This window comes from Silurus aristotelis, assembly GCF_946808225.1.
Source record: "Silurus aristotelis genome assembly, chromosome: 12".
Classification (NCBI taxonomy): Eukaryota; Metazoa; Chordata; class Actinopteri; order Siluriformes; family Siluridae; genus Silurus; species Silurus aristotelis.
In genome coordinates, this window is record NC_139585.1 from 17804574 (window position 1) to 17832024 (window position 27451).

Sequence of the window (27451 nt, forward strand, 5' to 3'; positions counted from 1 at the left end):
TCCAAGAACCTGAATATAATCAATTAGTGCTTCTTTTCTTTTCGGCTCATCATCGGAGAAATACACACATTGCATGCTGACATCTAGAGCTCCTATCTTGCTCTAGCTAAAACTAAAATATCATTTTGGACTTTTGTACAAAAAGTAACAATGAAGGAGAATGTTAATCATGAGAGTAAATCTAAAGAGTGAATATGTCACAAAATGATGCACATTGTGTGTGTTTTTCTGTTATTTCCCTTTTTAAAATAGTTTTTCATATTGCACGGTGGTGCAAAGATGAGATGATGTCCCAGAACTGCAGAGTAAAAACGAGAAAAAAAAGTGTGAATTTGAAATTATTAAAGTCTCAAATAAATTATGTTGGCTGAATAGCTGATTGTGGAGTAATCTACTTGGGAAAATCCAGTTTTAATAAAGTATCCAGTTTGCTGAATTTGTGCATCTGTCTTGAAATGGACAAGGCTTTACAACCTGTTAAATTCTGCGAAGAACAAAGAAATATCACACACAGCCTTAAGTGTTATGTACTCGCTTTTTTTGGTTTGCAGGAATCATTTCATTAAGCAGAGCTAAATTCATAACAATAACCAAAAGCAATATAATGTTTCTTATGCCTTTTCTCTTCTTGTCAACACAGAACACAACAAAAGAGAAATATTATGGAGAGAATGAAGAAATGCTTATTTTATTCCAATGTCATTACTTGATTTTGAAATATATCATTATTTCCAAAACAATCACACCCCTTATTCTGTAATGCAGCAGAATAAACCTTTTTTTTTCTTATTTGGAATGTACAAGTGAGTGAAAAAGACAAATAGATAAAATTAAACACAACTTTAACAAGCTAATTCTTGGCACAATGTACTGTATCATTTGCATACACATACTGGCAAAAGTATAAATATATATATACTATAAAAATCAATTTCACCAGAAGGCCTGTGTGAAAGAAATCCCCAAAAATGAACAAACTAACAAAAATCACCTTAACAAACAAACAAATTTTCCCAAACTACTCACCACTGAAATAAAAGTGCTAAAACCCAGTGGATGCAACTTAGCTGCACATACATCTATTGTCATGAAATATTGTACAACAAGCTTTAAGTCCTTCAAGAGGATACAATACAACACATAAGAAATAATTTTAACTATACTGAAGGGAGATCAAATACTTGTTTTTAAAGCTCTAGAATAGCGGCCAATTTGTTGCGATCATTTTAGTTAACAGTGCTTTTTTCTTTACAGTCTTCAGTTCACATGCTACCTGATTGCACTCTGCAACAAATACAGCAGAAACTGTCTAAAAGATTATACATTTTTGTTAGGAATGACCATTCTGGGAGCTTGTTACTAAGTAAATGAATTAATTGGGAGTTTGTGAATCTACACACAGTGAGGACTGTTAGTATGAAAATGAAAGTTACAGCCCTAAAATACCAGTCTGTGGTATAACAGTTCACGTCTTTCAGGGTGTCTTCAAATAAGGCATCAGCCACTGAATGTTTTTCAGATACAATAAGAATGACCCTAATGATAAGATAATTGTGCTAAAGAGACATCATGTACATCAGCACTGGTGCTGTAAGAAATGCTGACCCTTTGTTCGCCATTCCACACAAGCCCTTGACCCTTTAAGTTCATTCTGCACTTCCTCTAAATTACTGGAGTAAACATTAGTTCACAATTATTCTTTTTGTGTCAGTTTTTATTGCTTGTGTACTTTTGACTCTTTTTTTTCTCATTGATTTGAATTAAAACTAATCATTATCTCACAGATTAAATACAAACATATCATCATTGGCATGGGTATAAATTATAGTGAACATTTCACAAAAACAATGGAATGTTCCTGGTTCAGCTGTTGTCATTGCTTGCTGACCGCCTGGTTGTGTAGCTGATCATGGTGTGACCAGCTCATGTCTGCAGTTACGCCTCCATTCCACAAGGGGCAGAGTGGAGGTTACAGTCAGGATACTAATCTGTTTTTCCTGCTCACAGACTGATGAGCCCTTCAGAGACAAGTCATTCCTTCAAACAGTCACTTCTGTCTTACTGTTGGTTATGAAGTATGGCTGTGTGGGAAGGTAGTGGTGACTGCGAGCGGTGTGGAGCTCGTTCATCTGAGCCACCATGCAGGGCTTCCTGGGGCCATAGGTCTTGCGCCGACCCATAGTCTCTGTGCCCTCCCAAGCCTTCAGCATTCCTGGGTTGGCTATGGTGTTGGAGCTGTAGGCCATATGATGATGTGGCACATGGGGCTTGATGGGCTTAGGTTTCTGTTCATTCTGCTTGAGGATGGGGATCTCGGTGATGTATGTGGCGGTGGGCTCCACATGCTCCAACCTCATTGTGTGGAGGGGCAGGCCGCCTTTCGCTCCCAATTCTGTCAAATGGCAGTGCTGTTTGTTATAAAATCCCCCGTTGACTTTAGACGCTGACAGCAAAACAAACAAGAATAATGCATGAGGATACACAGAGTTACAGGTAGAAAGCAGTTTGTCTCATTTGCTCATTCTTTATTTATTTAGCAGATGCCCTTATCTAGATTCACAATACATTCTCCTTCTCGTTCATGAGATCAGGGACTAGGAATACCATCAAGCCAAATTCTAACAGCAAGAGTTAAGCACAAAATGAAAGAAAACACACAGGATATATTTGAATAGTGTAAGTGAAAGAATTCAAGTGCTTGGTGAATCGGTACATTGTTAGTTTTTGTCTAATGTTGGCCAGTGACTGTTTGGACAGCAAGTTAATTTCACTATCGGAGTGCCTGGACAGAGAAAGTCTGATGCAATTGTCTCTTAAGAGTTGGTAAATCCCATGGTGTTGTGCTAGAGGCTCAGATAAAGTGTAGTACTGAGTTGAGTGTGATAAATCCTTGAAGTTAGGTGGGTGAGGCTGTTTTTGGCTTTGAAGGCAAGCCTCAGGGTTTTGGATTAAATACGGCTATAGGTAGACAGTGGAGATTATCCTGGATATGTGGCAGGGGTTGGATGATGCACAGAGTCAATGGTAGTTACAGAGTAATTCCGGGCTATTAAGGAATAATATTGTTTTTTTCAATTTCAGGGTATCCGAATTACAGGCTGGGAAAGTTAAGGTGTTTGTAGCAGCTCCACACCCAAGTACAGTATTTTAATTATGGCCAGTCTTTTTTAAAGGTAATACTTACATACCCTGACAGATTTTGCCTTCTCAATAAAACTTTCTATTTCGCATCATTAAAGTCACAACATCAACTAGTTTGTTGAATGATGCTTCTGAAATGCATTGACCATTAAATTCTTATAGTAAAAATGCCCATTGATCTGTAAGTCTGCTTCCTGAACAATACAGCTGCATGATCAGGATACCAGGGCTAACATGGCCACCCCTGAGGGCTGTAATGTTCTCTTTGGCATTTGTTTATAAAATGTCTTCTTCTGACCTTTAATCTGTCATGCAGTTCATTGCAAGTAGACGCCTGTGTCTACTGTGTGCTCACACTGCGCCTTCACCAATTGGAACACTAATGGCATGTTTTAGTCGCTTATAAAAGTCCTCAATTAAAGTTGTTTGCAGGGGGGGGGGTTTCCAAACAAATATCAGCTTGGTCTATTCAACACATCTTGGATTGCCTGTAAGAGATTTCAATTAAGCTGAAATGGTTCTCAAATGATACTGAGCAATCCAACAGTTCCTGGTGCAATACGCTTAGTTTTGCGAGCTGACATATACAGCAATGTCCAGTATGTTGGGAGATGTCACTTGAATTCATGTTTGAGTTGTTACACAAAAGCCCAGTGCACATGTAATTACTGCCTTTGATTTTTCTTTTCAGGTGGTGTGTGATGGTGGTTGCTTTAACATCCTTGAAGATAAGCTTTTTCCGGCTCATTTGTCTTGTGAAAAGAGAAAAATATATATTTTTTTGTAGTGCACTATTTTACCACTGGTCCCTGGCCCCATGTATCACTCTCTGAAGCAGAGTCTTTAGAAATGAGACATATGTCCCTGATGGAGTTCAGATATCTATTAATCATCACAACAATCATTTTCATGGCAGGCTGTATATGCTATATATTATGTAGTCTGTATTATTTCTGTGTGTATATTTATATATATATATATATATATATATATATATATATATATATATATATATATTGTTTGTGTGACATATTTTTCCCTCTGAGAATTTTTTTTATTAGTTTTTATTGTAGTTTGCTAAATAATATGGGGAGATAAACTAGCCAATGTTGGACTCAAAAGGAAAATGGTTTAGAATCCAAACTGCCATACGCTGGAAAGGTCCTTGTTTTACTATTTGGTTCATTTACGACTGGTATGTGGCATGGGATTTTTGTAGCTATAAAATGATATAACCTATCCTCCAAGGATACCTTTACTGATGTGTTTTTTTATTCGTTCCATTTTTCTCTAAATCCAAGGAAAATTCAATACCTGGTGACCTTAGAGATGCATTCAAGGTACAGCAAAGATAAGTATCGATTGGCAGAACTGTGACTTATCAGCTCTCTTTTGCTTCTTTGGGAAATTTCAGTAAATAAATAAATTAATATTTAACTGCCTTCCCGTGGAGTTTATTATTCTCCTTTAAATGATTTCTCAGTATGTCACTCATGATTAGAAGAAATGATGTGGTCAACCTAAACTTGCAATCTGCAGCATGGGAGGCAAGCACACCTGCAGTGACATAAGTAAATACTTTTCATTCTCGGATGACTCTGTTTTTCACTGGGCTCTGGCTAAATGAGAGATGCGGAGGTACAGTAAGTGGAAGATGATGGGATACTCATGCATCATGATGTTGGGAAAGAACCATAGATTGCCCGATTGCAGTTATGATTTAGTTGGCAAATTGAAATGTTGAAATGATATCCAAATGTTTGAAGAAAAAAAAAAAAAGAGATGAAGCTGCAATAAAGTCTGCAGCTTTATTGCATAAATATACAGTTTATTGTAATATTGTGGAAATAAAACCACAAATACAATATAGTAGCTGATTTCAATTTAGAATTGGTGTATGGTCCCTTTTCCAAAGATAATAACTATATCTTGGCCTTACCAACAGCCTTTAGTGAGGCATATTTATTGAGTTCTTGTCCAGGCTGCTGTTGTTGCTGCTGCTGCTGCTGATGGTGCTGCTGCTGCTGCTGCTGCTGCTGCTGCTGCTGATGGTGCTGCTGCTGCTGCTGCTGCTGCTGCTGCTGCTGGTACACATGGGCCAGCTGGCTGAGGACCGGGTAGGGGTGAGCCTGGCTCATGTTGTGCATTTGGGCTCCCTCTGAAATAAAACAAGAAAGTGCAAGTTGGTTAGAGACCTGCATCATTCCTAGAGTATTGAATATATGTCAGAATTATTTGTGACTGTTAGGAATAGAGGTTTTGGTCTGGTCTAAATTTCTTCTGGAAAGAAACAACATCACCTTAGGGATCTTATTACCTCAGGCAACAAAAATATCATGGGACCCTGTATCTGAAAACTGTTTTTTTTCACCAGAGGCAATTGTTTCAGCATTGCCTTTAAAGGACAAATTAGCAAACAAAGAGCCAGTGAAGGGATGCTTTTACTTTATGTACACGGTCAAAGTCACCAGTTCCTCTTCCATTAATGTGGCCGTCACCGACAGAGATAAATGAAGCAACGAGATGCACATCTATGTGGCTCCAGTGATTTCAATCTTTACCTTGGTCTGGTAGGTGAAGATAAATTGTCAGCAGTGAATGACGATCAAAGCAGTGTAACCTGTCTGGCATATCTGTCAACAAGTAGCTCCTGTTGTGACTAATTAATCACTTAGCCTTGCTGCAGGGTTGCTGACAAACGTCGGCGCTAAGCGCCATGCAATGAGTCATACAACACCAGTCAACGTGCTGAATCCACCTCCAGACTGTACACTCAAATACGATATTAAACACAGTATTCCACAGAGTAAACAAAGGCAGCGGTGTTGAATGAATTTCCCGTTTATAACTGAAATTTATTTTCTTTGCATTTTATTCAATATGTCTCAGGACTGCTTTATAAATCTCACATATAATTCAGTGTAATTTTTAGAAATCTTGGTATAAATGTAAAAAAAAAATGATTTAATTCATGCACAAAAAAAAACAGGAAATACACATCTGTATATTATTTCAATATTGCATGTTTCAAACTATTATTTGGATCTTAATTTTAAATAAATTGTATGTTTATTTAATATTTACATTTATTGTATTCAGTTTTTTTTAAAAACAAACTGTTCATTTTATGTTCTCTTATGAAATTTTTTGAAATTACTAAAAGAAAGGCAACAGGTCACATTTTTATGGAAAAGAAAAAGAGAAGTTGGATATGAAATTACTTTTTAGTGAAGCAGTTTTCACTAAACTCAGTTTTATGGTGGAAGGCATGAGGTGTACAAATCAAGGCTAATTACACACGAAACCAAAAACCTGACAGAATTTAAAAGATCTGAAGTTAGAAGATAACATCAATAACAACACATTTTTATAAGGAACTTTTGCTTTTGGACAAAATCACTGCTGTTACATGCTGTTCATTTTGTTCACCACAGATTTCTCAGCCTACTCACTTGAAAAATTGACAAAAGTAGCAGCTAAGTGGGAGTGATCCCATGCTTGGTTTTGTTCAATTGCTATATCTCAGCGTGTTTTGCTTTGTGTTTGGATCTGACTCATCTCTACAGGGAAAGTTTCCTCCTAAGTTTTCAGCTGCAAATTGCCTCTACATCATCTTATCCCCATGCTGGTCTCCTGTCATGTGAACGCATCTGTTTTCTGGTTCCATTTATGATGCAGAATATGACACATGCACTCGACCACCCACATGCTTAGAACACAGTCTTTGCAATCAATGGAAGTGAATGGAAGGCAAATACGTTTTTCACCTGGATTCAGCAATTCATAACTTTTAAAAGAAAGGGGGAAAAAACATTTATACACTCATGCACTTGTGTATACAGCACTATATATATCTGCAGAAAAAGAAAAACTTAAATTACAGCAATTGTTTGAGAGTGCACCACAAATACATTATCTTGCCTCGAGCTCTTGTACAATATTATCCTGGTTAGTGGTCACATCATTATGCACTGAGGAACTTTACATAAAAGTAAAGTGCAATCATTTATAGAGCACTGTATTTAATAATATAGTGAATCATCCAGGGAAAACACAACAACATAAAGTAATGGATTATAATATGATAAGTATTGAACAAATTTATACTGTACATTCATAGATTTTACAGACTAGCAGAACTAATAGACCAGAATATATGTTATTATATTCAAAATCATTTAAAGCTGTTCCTTCACCAATATTTGAACCTTATAATAAATTCATATGGATATCAGATAGATGTCCAGTGTGGTATGTTGTGTAGAAGGTGTGAGGTTTGATATTCAACTTTATGTTGTCATTAATTCCATTTCTGCCAAACATTTTACATTAGCTTCTCCAAACAACAAACAAACAAAAACATCCAGGGCAAAAATAGGCCCAGGCAATCAGAGCCACAAAAATGCTGTCTAAAATTAAAAAGTCTGTAATTTATTAAAAAAGTATTTTATTTGGTACAGTTTCATTTACTTTATAGTTTGCAATGCTGTTGATGATACATAGCAAATTGCTCAGCTAGCAATTTATCAGTAAGTATCACTTTATATTACAGGCTAATATAATTGCACAGCGGTACAATAACAGCAGTGTTTTTCTACTGTCAATTCTCACAACAAATGGAACATATCGTTGAGTGACAAAGACACAATCCAGTTGATGCAGCAGATAAACAGCTGAGTTTCTCACTAATCTAAAGATGTATTTATTTGTGTTGATTTGATTAATTGTATTAATAAACTGCAAAATATCTTGTGTACACAGATGAGTAAGCATAGCTGATCTAAATAACAAACAAAGAATGGAATGATGTGCGTTCTGTGTGATCAAATTTGTAACATCAAATGACAGCAACAACTTTTGGGGCAGGTGGGTTTTAATTCTGTTCATTTTCAAAGCAATTTCTCTCTGACAGCACAATCAATCAGAATACCAAATGAACATGCACCAATAAACCTCCGATATGAGCAAAAGATGACAATACATCATTTTTACAGCCTGCGACAAAGCTGTAAATGTTTTTGCACGTGAGTTCATGTTTAAAAGATTCATACCTTACATATATTTAGGCATGATATACAGTTTTACATACTATACATGGAAGGTGTACATGAAAGCATGCTTTAAGGTAGTGGGGACAGGAGATGTGTTAAAGGAAATACAGGCAGTAATAAATGTAGTGGGAACTCATTTAAAAACCACGATCAAATCTGTATTTTCTGCAACAAACTGTTCTGTTCCCTTTCATAAGCCCTTCCATGACTACTTATCTTAGCTGTGTGAACATAATGAGCATAAAAAATCATTTATTGATCTTATATTCATTTATAACCTTATTATACTGATCAGGGTCATAGTGAAGGGAGCCAATTCTAGGAACACTGAGGTACGAGGCTAGAAAAGAGCCAAATTGGCAGGGTGCATGCACACACACACCATCCTGCACAGAAAGTAACCCAAGCTCAATAATGAACATGAGCTGTTGTGAGGCAGCAGTGTTACCTACTGCTGTGTGCTATTCATAAATAAGTGTGCTGCATAAATAATCAAAGTCCTGTCCAGAACCCCTTTACTTAATCCTACTTAGTGTATGTGCGAAACATAAGTGCTGTGAACTCTGAAAGTGTAAAGCTTTTTCCTAATTCAGAACACTGTCTTTTTTCCAACACTACCTTTTTAATTCTTTATCAGCCTGAAAAGAGGCTTTTAGTCCGACCACCTTGAGCTATGCATGCATATGTTCTTGTGTATTATCTGGGCCAACAGCCGCTCACTTTCTCCTAACCTATATTAAATGAATCTCAAGCCCTAATAGTTGGAATTACCCTGGCTTTATATGTCTAGCTAATACCACACACTTAACAACAATAGGCTAATTCCACTTAAAGGGCAACAACTGCAAAAGCTAATTGTTGAATTATTTGTACAGAATATTAGGCGTGTGATTTTGAGATCCCATTGTACACAAAGACTGGTAAAAACAATTAAAGCCTGTATATACTATCAACATTTGATAAGTAAAATAAACTGAAAAATGATTATAACAAAAAACTAAATAATCAACCAGATATAGTAATATAAGAAGAATTTTAATAAAATTAAAAAATAATATATAACAGTTTTTCTCCAAACTGTGAGCCACACATATTAAAATTATGAATGGTAATGTGGGGCTGTAGCTGCTATGCAATTTGTCAATTTTATCATGCAATAATATATAAACTGAAACAAATGCTCCTGAATGTGTGTCAAAAAGTCAGGATGCACCTGATTCAATAGGACACCCATCAACTATGTAACATAAGAGATGTGTGTGTGCCCTATTTTCATTTTAAATGCTGATTTGCAAAAGAGCTTTACTTTGAGATGAGCCATCCATCAAGGCTTGTTAAGCTGGTGATGAATCTGCTTTATGAGTGTATGTCTCTCCTTTGCTTCACCCAAGGATTTGTAAGCAGAGGCAGAGGCTCCCAAGTGGCACAACAAAAAAGCATTTACCCTATTGTTGGAAGATCATGAAATTGAATCCTGATAATACTACAACCATCTGTGACCAGGAGTCCAAGAGAGCATAATTGTCTCTGTTCTCAATGCGGACAAGATAGAATTACTCTCTTCTCTGTCAATCAGAGCTGCACTCGCCTTTGTGGGCATTTGTGAGCGTCACATACTACATATGGCAGGTATCACTTTTCTTTCAAATGTGTTCAGTGGTTCTTCGATATTGTGTCACAGAAAAAATATATGCTAGCACTTACCTTTACAAGTTGGTAGCTATTCCATGTTTTTTTTTTTTTTTTTAAGCTAGCTATCTAAGTACGAAACGCATGATAAAGAAACAGAATTAAAAAATGAAGCAAGAAATATTGAACTGCATGGGTGTTCTGATGAAAGAATATGGCATGTTGTTATTGTGAAGCAACTTTGTTTTACTGACCTGGGCTCCTGTCCTATCCCTGTCTTCTTCCAACAAAAACAGTCTACTTATTTTATGCCCCATGCACCCCCCATGTTAGATGGAGGTACCTCATTAAATCACTGGCATATAGTAATGTATCATCCTACACCTGCCTGAAATACACATCATTTTGCTTAAGATCTGACCATTCTCTTAGTTGCAGCAAAGTCAGTGTTAATAGTGTTTGGGTATGCCAGAGGATTGTAATTACAGCCCCCCACATAAGTGACTGGAATACAAATGACACTGTGTGAATACTGGTTCAGATGTAAGGGCTTCTTTTAGTCAGCAGGTGATGTTAGTGCCAGGCTCCACTTGACTCTTTCTGGCTATATTTTCCTGGTCACATCTGAAAGAGGAAGCATTGACTGATAACGATTTCTGTATGCTAAGTTAGGGGACATTCCAAAATTTTATGTAAGGCCCCAGTAACTCTGGACCTGTGTCAATCTTGGCATTTTAGGGTGGACAATTAGTGTGGCCCCATGCAGCTTGTCCAGCACTTGGTACTTGGCATTAGCAGCATGGCCTGGCCACAAAGCTGCAATTCACAAGCCTGGTAGGTCTGTAGTAGATTTGCTTTTTTTCTGTATCTGGGGGCTTCCTGCATCACTTAAACTACAGACACAACACACTTCCCTTTTAACTGCAATATTGTGAGAGCTCCTGTTCCATTGCTATTCTATAACATCAAGCAACTCACATCATCCTGACAAAAGCTGGATGGTAAGAAACATATTGTATCTCAATTTTATACACCTGCACATATTGTGTGCTACTCTCATGCTAACCCTAACCCTAATCTTCAGCGTCAGATTCTTCTCCGTGATTGTCCTCAACCATTTGTGCCAGACAGGTTTGGGGTGGGTTAATGGTCGTCCAAGAAAATTGAGGTCATCCTGGACACAGTTCTTCTGGTGGAATAGAGACAGCAGTGCTATGGGATTATTTATTTACTGCACACACTTGCCACCACTCTAAACAGTGCTTTCTCCATTGTCAGGATACATTCTGGTTTGAGGTTGAAACCTACTGTACCAGCCAAAGCCTTGTTTCTCCCAGCAAATGACTTTGCTTGTGTCTCTTTACAGTCTAGGAAGATTGTCTTCTTATTCCTATTCCTAGTTCCACATAATAACCAAGGTGATCTTGTAATGCTACAGTAAATGGCTAGACCAGTCTCTTCTGGGTAATGATTTGGGTCTTGATGTTCTTTTCCTACCATAAGCACGTGTTAATACATTCCACGTCATCATCTATAACTAGCTTAGCTAAGAACCTTTAAATCCTGCAATGGGATGTGCCTGTTTGTTTTGAATTCAGACTAAATATTCAGTGTGACTTTCAGACACATCAACTACTGAATGATGTGTTTTTCTTGGAAGAAGGACATGCAGATTTACTTGGTCTTTTGTCTGAAAAGACATGAGCTGAGGCATCTGAGTTTCCATTTATCCATTAAACTTTTATTCTTGCCAGCTACATGATGCCAGCTATTCTACATAAGAAAATGAGTGGCTTCCAGCTACTATAATCCTGTCAAGACCTGCCAGGAAAGCATATGCTACAGTTTGTTTTGTTTGACTGATCTCTTTGGTAGCACTGAGCTGACTGTCCACATTTAATTATCTTGAGGCAATTCAGGTACAGTGGGACTAATGTCAGGGGAGGATGTGTGCCATTTGATCTCTGTAAGAAATGTATCTTTGTATCTGCTGTATCTTTTGTACCTGTTGTACCACCACTAGTTTCTGGAATGCTCACCATATGATTATACTACTGAATCTACTGAGACTGAATATGTCATGGTTACTATAAATCAGACCATAAAAAGACCAAGACAACAGTGCAACCATGAGACACCTTTCCAGAAATTCATTAAAGATGCATGAGAATATTTTGGGAGCTGAATGTCTTCGGGGATGATAGTTTGAGAAGGGCAGCAGGGCCCATGAGTGATTTCCGTTGCACATCAGAGAGGTCCTTCCTTCTCATGTCTGCCACTTGTTTTTGACATTAGCAAAATGCAGGCAGCACAGAAATAATTTCATTACACTGATTGCAAGATGCCAAGTATTATCTCCTCAGAGACCTATCTTGCTCAACCCGTGATATTTATTTTTGTGCTTATATCAGGGTATTAAACAACAGTCAAACAAAGCTTAAAGCAAAGAATAAAAGAGATTTTGACACAATGTGACACTGTGTCATACATACTGTAGGATTAGTGTACTAGGCACATGAAATTAATTAGAAACTCTGAAAAATGTATGCAATTTATAGGTTATGACATGAAATTGCACTGTGTTACAACTAATTGACTAGAAATGCCACTTTCAGCTTTAACATTGTCATTAAACCCATTAAAAGATTAAAATAGATTATTTAAAAAAAGGAACTAATTGCAATATACTCTTAAAATATTTCAGTATAAACAGTTCAATCCAGTAGATATCACTATTGTAACATTCATATTATAATAAGTAATATATGCAGTAGAAAAAGATCCAAATATTCTTATCTGTGTATATTGTGAATTATATGGAGGATTTTTAATATCTGAGATAGCAGCACTGTATTATGCATGTTGTCAGTTTGGGCTTTTGATAATAGTATACACCGAATTCAATTGTAAATCTGATATCATTGATTCTCCTGTTTCCATCATCATATCTGACCCAGTAGATAGCTGCCCACTGTCACACAACAGCTCCAAACCTGGGTGAGGGTGAAAACTAGCATGTGTTTCTTCTGAGACATGTGAAGCCAACCACTACATCTCATCACAGGGCAGCTGAACTGCACTCGGAGGAAATCTCAAACTGTCCTCTTCAGTATACATGAAATTGCAGGGGAGAGCCTAATGCAATCCCTTTCAACCAGAAAGCATGACCAGTTATGTTCTTTTGGACTCTCAGCTATAGATGGATGTAGCATCATTGAAACTCAGCATCACTCTGTGAGAAGGTGTTTTCTGTTGCAGCACTCGGGATCTTCATTGTAATTTTAGATGTAAATGAGCCTGGATTTTTGTTAATACAAAGCAAACTGGAAATGATGGTTTAAATATCCATTGAAATCCAATCACAGTGTAACATATTTACTATTTGAGCACCAGTGGTTTTCGTTAATCTTCTCTTCTGAAAGGTTTATACGGCCAAAAATATGCCTTAAGAACCATGTTCAAAAAAGAGTTATCCATGACAGAGGATAGCTAGTAAAAAAACAACAACAACAAAAACAACTGAGGCAATCATTCTTTCTCAGGACAAACTATAGTAAGTCTTGTAGCAGGGAAGCCCATATCGAGAGAGGAAATGCCCTTGAGCAAAGATTAAAAATTTTGCCATCTGAGAACATGCAACTTTGCTTGCGGATATCCTTCCTCAAGGCTTAATATTTAAGACAGAAATATGGTGATATTGCCTACAATACAACAGTAATATAACTGATTGATTTGAAACAAAACATTTCATATGATATATGTGTATTTAAAATTTTAACCTAAATCTGAAAACCCCTGATGATTACTTTGAAGTTTTATTAAGAAATTTACCTTAGATTTAAAAAACCTGGAATGGAGATCTTGCTGAAATATCGATCTTGCTGAGATGTATTTTCTCTTTCTGTATCTCTCTCTCACACACATAGTTGATGGAGGTTGTTTGTCACAAGAGCTCTATTGGTTATAAAAGGCTATGGCAAAAGTATATCAGATACATTCATATTTTTTCCATGTATACTAGGGCCATCTTGTAAATATGTATGGAAATCCTCATTAATTATCACTGTCCAAACATAGAGCACATTTGCCTGGGTATTTTTGGTAGACTGACTGTTCTCTGACCAGTTACTAGCCAGTCATTAGTTAAGTCATGTGTGTTACAGTGAGTAACTGTACATATGAAGAAGTATAAGCATATAATAAGTGTACCTGATAACTGGCCATTTAATGTAGATTTGCCATGTGTTTACTCCAACCCGTGCTTTTCCCCTACTCATGTGGACACATGAACCATCACACCAATATGGGTCTTTTTTTTTCTAAATTAAATTCCAAATTTGGCCACACTTTGCTGTATTTTTGCTATAATAGCCTCATTTTTTTTGGAAAGGCTCTTTTCACAAGATTTTTAAAGTGTGCAGTGGGGATTCGTAATCATTGAGCCACAAGAGCATTAGCAGGGTCTGGCACTTATGTTGGGTGAGGAGGTCAGGGGTGCAGTCAGTGTTCCAGTTCAACCCAAAGGTGTTCACTGGGGTTTATGTTTAAGGTTTTGTGCAGGTCTTATGATCCAATGCTGTCAAATCATGTCTTCATGGACCTCATTTTTATACATGCACATTGTCATGCTGGACCAGGTGATACTGTAGTACAATGTCCAAAAACATTCTACACAATTGTGTGTTTTTAACTTTTGGGTAACACTTTGGGGAAGATTCACATTTGGGTGTGACGGTCAGATGTCCACATCCCTTTGGCTGTATAGTATATTTTCAGTGAGAGATGGCAAGTTTTATACAATTTATTTACAGTAGGTATGTTCATAATCATCAAATTAATGCTCAGTACTATATTACTCTAAAAGCAATCTTCAATGTGCTGCAAAATTTCCTATCTTCGATGAGGGTTAGATTTTGCCCATGTAAAGTCTGAGTTAAACAGACAGATAATACAAATAATTTCAATCTCTGTCAAGAGAAAAACAGTTTAACAGTGGTAAATATTCTGCTGAAAAAAATCCATTAATCTGTCACATCACTGAAGAATACCCCATGTAATAAAGTGTGTATTTTCTGTGTGTGTGTGTGTGTGTGTGTGTGTGTGTGTGTGTGTGTGTGTGTGTATGTGTGTATGTGTGTATGTGTGTGTCTGTGTCTGTGTGCGTGTATGTGTGTCCAGTGGCAATGCACATCCGTTATGTGAGGAGAGTGAGGAGGAGGAAGGAGCCCAGCAGCTTCTGATCAATACAATACATAATTGAAGTCTATGAAGCAAATTGGAAAGAGATTGGAACTGGTCCTAAACCAATGAGAACTAAAGTGCAAATAAAATATCATTTAGGGACAGTTGTAATCTCTCGACCACAGGGCAATGTGCTGCTAATCAACAAGGTACTTTTCCATGAATGCATATTAACTAACATCTGTGATATTAAAAAAGCAGATAATTTTGCAACGACAATATCACAGTTAAACAGCATTCTATAATTGCATCTGGTATCATCCCGAACAGAACGGGTTCCTTTGTGAGTTGGATTCCTCCCAAGGTTTCCTCCTTTCTTTTGCCCTCCTATGTTAAATAATTCTTTCATCACAGTGCTTTTTTTTTACATGTTCTAATATGACTAATACTGTTATTTGTATCTGACAAATTTGCATATAATAGCTACAAAGCCATGGAGGAAGTTGATGCCATCTCTAAAATCCTATTTAATGCTCCTGAAAGAAATTAAAATTCATGATCTGTGTCTGTGTGAGTTCCAGACACAGCGTCTCAGATCTACAGATAGCCAATTGGTGCACTTGCATATATGCATGAGATAAAAGAAAACAGTAAGTAAAGGGCAAATGATAATACCCCACTTTTATATTTAATACAGTATAATTGTTATTTACGGCATTGTGAAACAAACTGTTCATGGACACAGGACAGGATAGGCACAAATCCATCAATTGCAAAATGTTTTATATTATCACAGCCTTTTTGCAGTTTCATTCACATTTTAGATTACATTCAATAACAACAGTACTTGGTTCAGTACTAGAGTAGAGTTTGTATCTGAAATAAAATTAGAAACTGGCACAAAGTATGAGTCCTGTATGTGCCTCTGTTTCAGTGACGCACATAAACTGACCACATGTCCCTTCCCCCCAATGTGCTGGCGGCCCATGAGGAAGAGACTGCCAACCTGTCCTCCGGGTGCAGATTCTGAGCCAGTATTGCTCGATGGACTTCTCTAGGAGCGTGAACCAGGATGGTCCAAATACATCCCCAGCAGGGGGCTCCTGTCATGTTAGCATGGCAGCATTAGTGATTGTACCCAGTGAACCAACAGAAATATGCTGCCTGCCTCAAGGACCATGAACCATGGCCCAGTAATCAGGGTGGGACAGAGCCTCAGGAGAGAGGGCTGATATACTGCCATGGCCATGCACACTGTAACACTGTGTTTTCACCCAAAACCAATAGTTTTGGAGAATGAAAGAGGAAAAGAGATAGGGGTTGTACCTTGCAGTGGATTTTATAAATATATATGATATCATTATGAAATAGGAGCAGAACACATAGATTCTTCACAATAGAACAAATGAGAGAGAGAGAGCCCTTCACAAAGGCTAAAGATTAAGGAGGATTTCTCACCATAAGGAATTTCAGAGAACTTAATAGAGCTTTAATCCCTCTTTGTGTTTTTTCATCTCTAGACCTAGACCTAGAGCAATATCTCACTTATTAGCAAGGAACTCAAACCCTTTTACAGAATAAAGATTATTGCATGGAATTTGAGAAGTTTATAAACCAGCCACATATTTAATATGGCTAGGATAAAAGCTTATGGCTTGCATAAAAGCCATGGATTAGTCATTTTTAGCCTTCATTTCAGAATGAAAATTGTTATAGATTTTGCCGTATGTACAGTGAGGAAAATAAGTATTTGAACGCCCTGCTGTTTTGCAAGTTCTCCCACTTAGAAATCATGGAGGGGTCTGAAATTGTCATCGTTGGTGCATGTCCACTGTGAGAGACATAATCTAAATAAAAAATCCAGAAATCACAATGTACGATTTTTTAACTATTTATTTGTATGATACAGCTGCAAATAGGTATTTGAACACCTGAGAAAGTCAATGTTAATATTTGGTACAGTAGCCTTTGTTTGCAATTACAGAGGTCAAACGTTTCCTGTAGTTTTTCACCAGGTTTGCACACACTGCAGGAGGGATTTTGGCCCACTCCTCCACACAGATCTTCTCTAGATCAGTCAGGTTTCTGGCCTGTCGCTGAGAAACACGGTTTGAGCTCCCTCCAAAGATTCTCTATTGGGTTTAGGTCTGGAGACTGGCTAGGCCACGCCAGAACCTTAATATGCTTCTTACAGAGCCACTCCTTGGTTATCCTGGCTGTGTGCTTCGGGTCATTGTCATGTTGGAAGACCCAGCCTCGACCCATCTTCAATGCTCTAACTGAGGGAAGGAGGTTGTTCCCCAAAATCTTGCAATACATGGCCCCAGTGATCCTCTCCTTAATACAGTGCAGTCGCCCTGTCCCATGTGCATAAAAACACCCCCAAAGCATGATGCTACCACCCCCATGCTTCACAGTAGGGATGGTGTTCTTGGGATGGTACTCATCATTCTTCTTCCTCCAAACACGTTTAGTGGAATTATGACCCAAAAGTTATATTTTGGTCTCATCTGACCACATGACTTTCTCCCATGACTCCTCTGGATCATCCAAATGGTCATTGGCAAACTTAAGACGTTCCTGGACATGTGCTGGTTTAAGCAGGGGAACCTTCTGTGCCATGCATGATTTCAAACCATGACGTCTTAGTGTATTACCAACAGTAACATTGGAAACGGTGGTCCCAGCTCTTTTCAGGTCATTGACCAGCTCCTCCCGTGTAGTTCTGGGCTGATTTCTCACCTTCTTAGGATCATACATCGTTGTGTATTACACAACTGCAGTGAAAATGGTCTGTACATTTCTTGAAAGTTCTTTAATATATAAAATAATATTTCTATAGCGAATGTCAGATAAATATATGTACATTGTAGCAGTAGTGCAAGTAGTGCAAAGTCTAAATTATTTATTTATTGGAAGATTGCAATATTTATTTAAAACTGCCTTCTGATGTGACTTTTCTTTAAAAGATAAAACTGCTTTACTTAAAGTGTGTCATATTAAATCAAAATTACTGCTCATGAGACTTTTTTCTTTATATATTGTTTTCATTAAGTTACGTATAAGTTAAGTATTGGTTTACATTTAAGGGTTTTTTTTTAGTTTGGGACCGTGTCTTCTTGGCAAAGAGGTTCCCCACAAATAAAAGTTATTCTGGTTGATCACCCTTGTATCCTTTAATGAAGCCTTTGATTGCTCTCTTCTCTTTAATGAAGCCTGGGTGTGCGCTCTTTCAGAATGTCAGTGTTGCCTTTCACAAGGCCCAAGGCCTTATGGAGGAGTGTGAAAATTATGTCACATATGCTATGGCATTCATAGTTACCTCTTGGAGATCTGTCTGACCCCTATCAACTGTACACCAACTAATGGACTATTTTCAGAAAGACACTTCAAGACAGTTGCAGACGCCACCACAACTCACATTGAAGCTGTTTTACTGGCTGTTTTACTGGCTGTTTTGACTTTTACTGGAAAAGTTATTTAACTTCTTTCTTGAATTTATCACCTGATGTACATCAATGGGCCTCCTTTCATTTCTTTTATTTACATTTTTATATCAATGTATATTTTGTAGTCACTGAGCCTGACCATTTTGCATTCATTTTTTCCTGCGAATCTGTTCCGCATTGTTCTGTATTGTGTTTGTGATAGTAATCATTATGTTGCCATTTTTTAATTTGTTTTCTTTTGATTTAGGTTTTTTTGTGTAATGTCCTTTTACATTATAAATATTTTTATCTCAGTGAATTGAATAGATCTGTCAGGAATCCCCCTGCCACGCCCCCTTCGGAGGCTGTCATACCCCGGGATTCCCCGACGCACCTCGCTCTTGCTCTCGGGCGTGCCCCGCCCGCACGAGGCTCATTGCAATCGGGCTCATCCCGATCACCTGGGACTAATTTCATGCACCCATCACACCACCTATAAAAGCCTCACACTCACATACGCTTGCTGTCCGTTATTGTATGTTCGTGCGTGCATGTTCGTGTGTGTCTGTGCAGGTTCACGGTGATGCTTCTCTCCGCGTATGCTTCTCCCGCTACGCTCCGTCTCTTCCCGGACTCCGCGCTCTCTCCACGGTAGCGTGCATCATCCCCAGTGCACCTCGGACTACCGACGCTTCCCCGTCGCTGCCTCCGCGCCGCGCTTCCTTCCTCCTGCACCGTGGATATTATTTACGGACTGCCGTTTGCCGGTTTATCCCGCGCTGCGGGTGCTTTATGTTGGCTCTGCCTTTTTTGGTTTAATAAAACGCGATTTGCTTTCACTTTGGCTTCCGCCTTCGTTCACGCCTGACAGAATAACGGACCCCTGAAAAGGAATAAAGGACTGAGAAAAAAGAAAGGACATGATCGGATTAACGCCGTGTTCCCGGCGCGAATCGCACCTCGGTGGGCGGGTTCGCTCAGCCGCGATGCCGAAGCAGCCAAGCCCCGCCTCCAGGAAAACCCGGAAGCTCGCGGCCGGCTCGCGGTCATGTTCGGCGGCGCCACACCCCTACGATGACGTCACGGGATTCCCAAAGCGCTTCTCTGGCAACAGACATGAATGGGGCGAATTTGTACGGAGCGTGAGAAAGTATATGGAGACGAATCCGTCCCGTTTCCCGACGGAGAGAGCCAGGGTCGCGTGGGTCACGTCTCTTCTAACGGGGAAATCGCTCTCAGTCGCTGTAGAGCTGTGGGATGCTAATGGTGGTGAGTTCGGCTCGTGCACCCGGTTCCTCCAGCTTCTCACCAGGGAACTCGGGATGGTCACGGCTGATCTCCATCTCCTCAGCTCCACCTTTAAGAGCACGGTTCCGCACCTGAGTCTCATAAAGATCTCCGCCCTGCTTCGAGACCTCCAGGAAAGCTCCGCTCCGCCTCAGGTTCTCCAGGGGATCTCCGCCGTGCTCCAGGCCATCCAAAACGGCTCTGTTCCGCTTCAGGACCTCCAGGAGCTCTCCGTCCTGCTCCAGAATCTCCGGGAAGGCCCAGTTCCGCTCCAGATTCCAGAGGAGAGCTCGGCTCCGCCCCAGGCCATTCCAGAGAGCTCGGCTCCGCCCCAGGCCCTTCCAGAGAGCTCGGCTCCGCCCCAGGCCCTTCCAGAGAGCTCGGCTCCGCCCCAGGCCCGTCCAGAGAGCTCGGCTCCGCCCCAGGCCCGTCCCGGGAGCTCGGCTCCGCCCCTGGACTTACCGGAAAGCTCGGCTCCGCCCCAGGACCTTCCGGAAAGCTCGGCTCCGCCCCAGGACCTTCCGGAAAGCTCGGCTCCGCCCAAGGACCTTCCGGAAAGCTCGGCTCCGCCCCAGGTCCCGCCGGAAAGCTCTGCCAAGCTCCAGGTCCCGCCGGATAGCTCGGCCCAGCTCCAGGTCCCGCCGGATAGCTCGGCCCAGCTCCAGGTCCCTCAAGAGCGCTCGGCCCAGCTCCAGGCTCCTCCCGAGAGCTCCTCTCTGCTCCAGGCTCCTCCCGAGAGCTCCTCTCCGCTCCAGGCTCCTCCCGAGAGCTCCTCTCCGCTCCAGGCTCCTCCCGAGAGCTCCTCTCCGCTCCAGGCTCCTCCAGAGAGCTCCTCTCCGCTCCAGGCTCCTCCCGAAAGCTCCTCTCCGCTCCAGGCTCCTCCCGAGAGCTCCTCTCCGCTCCAGGCTCCTCCCGAGAGCTCCTCTCCGCTCCAGGCTCCTCCCGAGAGCTCCTCTCCGCCTCCGAGCGACCCCGAGAGCTCCGCTCCGCCTCCGAGCGACCCCGAGAGCTCCGCTCCGTCCCCGAGCGACCCCGCGAGCTCCGCTCCGTCCCCGAGCGACCCCGCGAGCTCCTCTCCGTCCCCGAGCGACCCCGCGAGCGCGGTTACGTCCCCGGACCTCCCGCCGAGCTCCTCTCCGCCTCCGAGCGACCCCTCGAGCTCCTCTTCGCTCCCGGTCCCTGATGAGAGCCACGCCCTGTTCCAGGCACCGCCAGAGAGCCACGCCCTGTTCCAGGCACCGCCAGAGAGCCACGCCCTGTTCCAGGCACCGCCAGAGAGCCACGCCCTGTTCCAGGCACCGCCAGAGAGCCACGCCCTGTTCCAGGCACCGCCAGAGAGCCACGCCCTGTTCCAGGCTCCGCCAGAGAGCCACGCCCTGTTCCAGGTTCCACCGAGAGCTCCGCCCAGCTCCAGGTTCCGCCCGAGAGCTCCGCCCAGCTCCAGGTTCCGCCCGAGAGCTCCGCCCAGCTCCAGGTTCCGCCCGAGAGCTCCGCCCAGCTCCAGGTCTCCGAAGAGAGCTCAGCCCAGCTCCAGGTCTCCGAAGAGAGCTCAGTTCCGCTCCAGGTCTCCGAAGAGAGCTCCGTTCCGCTCCAGGTCTCCGAAGAGAGCTCCGTTCCGCTCCAGGTCTCCGAAGAGAGCTCCGTTCCGCTCCAGGTCTCCGAAGAGAGCTCCGTTCCGTCCCAGGTCCTCCGTCAGAGCTCCCCTCTGTCCCTGAGCGACCCAGTGGGCTCCTCTTTGTTCCTGAGCGACCCAGTGGGCTCCTCTCTGTCCCTGAGCGACCCCGCGAGCTCCTCTCCGCTCCAGGGTCCCGAGGAGGGCTCCACTGCTGCCCAAGACCTCCGTGAGCGCTCCCCTCCGCTCGAAGGCCTCCAAGAAAGCTCAGCTTCACTCCCAGGACTCCCGGCTAGCGCCTCTCCGCTCGTGGCCCTCCAGGCGAGCGCCTCTCCGCTCATGGACCTCCAGGCGGGCGCCTCTCCGCTCGTGGATCCCCAAGCGGGCTTCTCTCCACTCCCAGGCTGGCCTGCAGGCTCTGACTTGCTCCCAAGGGTCCCCAGGAACGCCCCTTCGCCCAGGGGTTTCCCTGTGCACTCACCCCGGCTCCAGGACTGCGAAAGGGACGTCGAACCGCTGCCCCCGGGTTCGACCGAAGGCGACGGCTCGCCCCACAGTCCTGCAGAAGGCGAAGTGACTCCTCCGAGTCCCTCTCCGGACGACGCCACGTCCCCGAGCTCCGCTCCCGGCGACGTCTCGCTCCCGAGCTCTTCCTACGGCGACGTCGGTCCTCCCGGTCCCTCTGACAGTGACGTCAGGCCTTCAGATTCCTTAGAGGAGGATATGGCACTCCAGGGGTCCTCCAAGGGCGTCGCTCGGCCTCCTGACTCCGCCGAGGACGTCCTCCAACCTCCAGTCGGGATCGTGAGCACCATCCAGTTCCGGTTCCCCGCCGTGGAGGTCGTGCCGCCTCCGAACACCACCGGGAACTTCACTCCGTCTCCGGCATCCATCCTGGGGGTCCACCAGCCGGTAAGCCTCGCTGACTGCTCACCCCCGCCTCTGGCGGTCTGTCCCTTCCAGGTCCCCGTGGGTGAGAAGGCTCCGGTCCTCGCCGAGGTCGTCGTCCAGGTCTCCGTGGTGGACAGGGTTCCGTTCCCGGCCTTCCTGGATGTCGTCGGCCCGCCCCAGGCCCCCGTGGTGGACGTCCTCCCCCATCCGGTCTCCGCTGAAGGCATCACTCCGCCTCCGGTCTCCGTTGAGGAGGTCTCTCCGCCTCCGGTCTCCACTGAGGGCGTTGCTCCACCTCCAGGCTCCCCTGAGTGCATCGTGCAGCTCCTGGTCCCCGTGGGAGTCGTCTCTCCGTCTTTAGTCGACGCCAAGGGCTGTGCTCCGTTCCTGGCCGCCGCGTCGGGCTGTGTTCTGGTTCTGGGTCCTGCGGTGTCCGTGGTCGACTTCCGGCTGTCCACGGGGGTGGTCCCTCAGCTTCGGGTCCTTACCGGCTTTCCCCGGCTCCAGGACGAGCAGGAAGGCCCTCCTCCGAGTGCCCCGGCCCTGTGGGTTGGGGGCGTCCGGTGCCACCCCTTCGGGAGGGGGGTGGTGTCAGGAATCCCCCTGCCACGCCCCCTTCGGAGGCTGTCATACCCCGGGATTCCCCGACGCACCTCGCTCTTGCTCTCGGGCGTGCCCCGCCCGCACGAGGCTCATTGCAATCAGGCTCATCCCGATCACCTGGGACTAATTTCATGCACCCATCACACAACCTATAAAAGCCTCACACTCACATACGCTTGCTGTCCGTTATTGTATGTTCGTGCGTGCATGTTCGTGTGTGTCTGTGCAGGTTCACGGTGATGCTTCTCTCCGCGTATGCTTCTCCCGCTACGCTCCGTCTCTTCCCGGACTCCGCGCTCTCTCCACGGTAGCGTGCATCATCCCCAGTGCACCTCGGACTACCGACGCTTCCCCGTCGCTGCCTCCGCGCCGCGCTTCCTTCCTCCTGCACCGTGGATATTATTTACGGACTGCCGTTTGCCGGTTTATCCCGCGCTGCGGGTGCTTTATGTTGGCTCTGCCTTTTTTGGTTTAATAAAACGCGATTTGCTTTCACTTTGGCTTCCGCCTTCGTTCACGCCTGACAAGATCATTCTCAATAGTGAGGAGAAATTCTATTCAGCATTCAGTAAGACGCAATGGGGATATTTAAATTGACTAAGGCTGCGATTATTTTTCTATTATTATTTTGCTATATAGAATAATAGTACATTCATTGCTACTGATTAACTAAATCATATACGTAAATCTTTTCAGTGATTTTGCAAACAAAAATCCACTATCTTTTTCCATGTCCCCATTACTAACAAAAAAAACTTGGACAAACACATACGCTTACTATAATGGCACTACAAAATTACCCACATAACAACAGATAATCATTCTAAAGCACAACAGCCACTTTCAAAGCACAGCCATTTGAAGGAAATTAAATTGAATCAAGAAGAAAATTCCCAGAATTCTAGGAACATTTACACTGTTAATTAAAGAGATACAAAGCTTATGTCTGTTGTCGGAACTCAGGCCCCATGTCTGAGTAGACATAACAAAGTGGCTCAATACTCAAATTAATTTTAGCTATTCACTAATCAATTACCAATAAGTTTCAAAACTTAGAATAATACATGAACAATCTAAATAAAGACATCTTCCAGTCACGAATGAGAAGGAGCAAATCAGCTTTATTGCAGTCAATTCAGGCCCGGCCCATGGAGCTCTAGAGAGAGAACCATCTCAACAGCAATGGTACCCGTCAGCTTTCACATGCGAGTGCGAAATGAATATAAACAATCCTTACTTTTTATATCTCACACCTAGTAAAATGTACATATTTTGTTTTATATTTCCTCCCTAACAATTTACATACACCAATCATTTTACGAGGATTTGCATATCCCACCTTTTGATTACGTGTTTTCTGGAAAGTTTATACCTTTTTCTAGAAAGTCTTGTTTATGTCCATACAATTCTAATTTACATGTACAAAAATATCTCTTGATAGTGACCTTTTCTTTAAAGAAATCTCCGATCGTGCACTTTTGCACATAACAATGCAACAGATCATCTGCCGCAATATTCAAACGTTTTCTGAAAATCTCGTCTGGTTTTTGTCTGCAAATCATCCTTTGTTTTGTTTTGTGTACACTTTGTATAGAAACGTGTTAGTTATTTTTCTAGTTTTACAAACCAAGGCTTTAGTTTTAACACACCAGCACTTTTCTCCAAATGCTTTTCCTATTTTTCATAGTTCTCGTCTTTTACTTAGTTTTTCTTAAAATCGTCTTTAAAAATATTTCTTATGCCATAATACTTCTTTATATAAAATTTCCTGTCTTACTTTTATCCTGCCTGCATCTCATTCTCTCATAGAAACAACTTACTTCCTGTGTGTTTTGAACATTGGATCTATTATACAATTTCTTGCAACTATTCTCCTACATTCTTTATTATCTGACGATGTGTTGTGCCTATTACCCTATTACTCTTCATATTTTTGATATGATTTTTTTCATTTAGGTTTCTACTTGTGCTTTCAATATGTATATACAATATATATACATATATATATATATATATTGTATATATATATATATATGTATATATATATATTTATATATATATATATATATATATATATATATATATATATATATATAAATATAAAATTAAATATATTTAGCTGTTTCAGTAAAGTTAAGTTAGGTTTCCTGCATGCTGCTTGCTTATTTTACTATTTTTATTTTATAAAAATTGCCATTTTTTTTCTAATCCCTAATCTAATCCATCGGTCGTATCTGCTCACTGACTTTATAACATGTATTACATTTTGATTATATAATGTATGCTAACGTTATATATGATAAACTTTACTCTAAAGCATGATTATTGATTTTGTCTTAACTCTCTTTATGCACCGAGTTCTCTGCAAAGCTGAGTATTGTACTATATTAATGCTGAATAATGTTTATATGTATTAAGCTTGGATTGAAACCAATATAAGCAATGTTATATGTTATCTAAAGCATATTGCTAAATTATATTATATATTACTAGATTCTACTACTAATAGCTGAAGCTAAATTACATGGGTGAACTTTATGCACCCTATTATGCAAGATGAGTCAAGACGTCATGCGGTCTCACTGTTTTCTTCGCATAGCCAAGGTGTTCAACCACATAGGCAGCTGATGTGTATCAATATCTTTGTCTGACATTTACCGACATTTTCTAATATGTTCCATACATGACTTCTGACTGAATTTTGCACAGTACATGATGCACCTGCACATGCCTATTCTCTGCACACTGTGCACAATGCACCTGCACTCACTAAAAAACTGACCTTACTATTACTATTAAACCCGACTTTTTTACTATTATTTTTGTTATTATTATTTTATATTCTATATTATTATATTAATATTTATTATCATTATATTATAAACTGAACTAGCCAAATTTCTCAACATACTTACACAAAGTAAGCTTTAGTCTATGGAACATATATCTCGCTCCAGTATCTCGGCTGATTACAGACACTGATCGATTCCAGACATCTGCCAGCACAAGGTGCTAATAAATGAGAAATAATAGGCCTATTTAGAAAGCGCATTAAGGAAATGCATTTTAGCCAAGGTGGTGAAACAAACCCTAGAAACAGAGTGTTTGTGGGTGGATGGGCATATACACAAATAAAAAAGATTGGACAGAAACAAAAACTTCCTAGGACACCATTAGTCTTTCCCAATTGTTTCTTAGGGGCTTTCCCTAATTCTTCTATTTTCTTTAATTTTAGGATTTTATGTCTTCACTCACAAAAAAAATCGAATTTTTCTGTAGACATTTTGTTATAAGATGTTTTGGCTGTAAGGGTGATGAGACTGATCAGCATGTAGAGTGACTACTATTGTTAATAAATCACAAATGAAATGATTAAGCTTGAGAAATACCGCTAGAGGCACACATTTCTATTCTGTTCAGGATTTTTCAAGCAATCTTTTTGAAAGTGAAAATTGTATCTGTGATTGGTGCAATCAGGGTTATAATTCAGAGCTGGCTTTAAATGCACTGCACTGATGTCAAACTCATTTCTGTTGCTCTATGTCCTTTTTTTTTCATTAAAATGCACTGATTTCACATTCTGGAAGATCATCTTACCTTTTTTCGGTCTAAAATGTCTAAAATGGAATGTTTTTTTTTTTTTTAGCATCTTTGCTAAAGTTTTTCTTTTGGGGCAACACCTAAGATCTCCTACTCTTGGGAATGTAGGACAAGAAAAGCCCAGAAAAGATCTGACTAGTAGAAGGATAAAAGCATTAAATGGATGTGTGTAATTTACTATGTAACATTCAAATCATACCACTATTGTGCTTTCTAACAGCATGTTATCAGTTACAGGGGCTATGACGAGCAGGTCGAAGAGAATACATTTTTTTTGCATGAGTCACTGTACATTTTAAATGTTAGCTTTGATATTAAGTAGTTTATACACTGTGCTTGTCCTTACCTTTTAATACAGGCCTAATAATCTATCGCACCTGAGGGCTTATTTTATTAAGCTAAAGAATTTCCCAAAGTTATCTGAATATCTAATTGTAAATATAAACCTTATTGAATTCCAGTGTTTGTAATCGAATCACCACATACACTGCTGGCACAAAATTAAAAAGAGTAAATTAAAAAGAGTAAAATTAAATAAGACAACAATCATGAACCATCAAACTCTTTCACAATTTACTGTGCATGCATCCCTTGGGATTTTCAGAGTTTATTCATTGCCTTATAAATGAACAACTAAAGAAATAAGGATTATAAAAAAAGAGTTTACAGGTATTACAATTCAAATGTTTGGAATTAATTATCTGCAATAAAAACTGCTGCTTGGAGTATCATCATCTATATGATGAAACAAAATGAAAACAAACTGCAGTCTTACATTCTCCACACAAATTAAAATTGCTCTCTCTTTAATACCCACACCGGAGATGATGAAATCAACATCGCAGAATATTAAATTAAATTACACATGCGTTTAAACAGTCATTGAGCACCTCACTTTAAGATACTTTGTGTATTGTATAATCACAATAAACCACATCTGCAGCCCAAACCACATCTGCAGCCCATACAATATGCTTTCACAATTTTAACTATTAATTTAACTTCAGAGAAAATATACAGTAAAAAGT

General features: G+C 41.1%; 1 protein-coding gene and 1 long non-coding RNA gene across 2 annotated transcripts in view; one reads left to right on the forward strand and one right to left on the reverse strand.

Moving 5' to 3' along the window:
- Positions 1–663: 663 nt before the first annotated feature.
- shisa9a (shisa family member 9a) overlaps positions 664–27451 on the reverse strand; it is a 29094-nt gene continuing 2306 nt past the window's right edge. Inside the window, exons 3-4 of the mRNA XM_083555624.1 lie at positions 5081–5299; positions 664–2443 (exon numbers count right to left, since the gene is read on the reverse strand). Of these exons, the coding sequence (XP_083411750.1) occupies positions 2040–2443; positions 5081–5299 (623 nt within the window). The 3' untranslated portion in view covers positions 664–2039. The remainder of the gene's footprint in view (positions 2444–5080; positions 5300–27451) is intronic.
- LOC310734039 lies at positions 15057–16006 on the forward strand. The gene is made up of 3 exons (XR_014535956.1): positions 15057–15211; positions 15584–15652; positions 15937–16006. It is a non-coding gene; the product is annotated as an uncharacterized lncRNA (long non-coding RNA).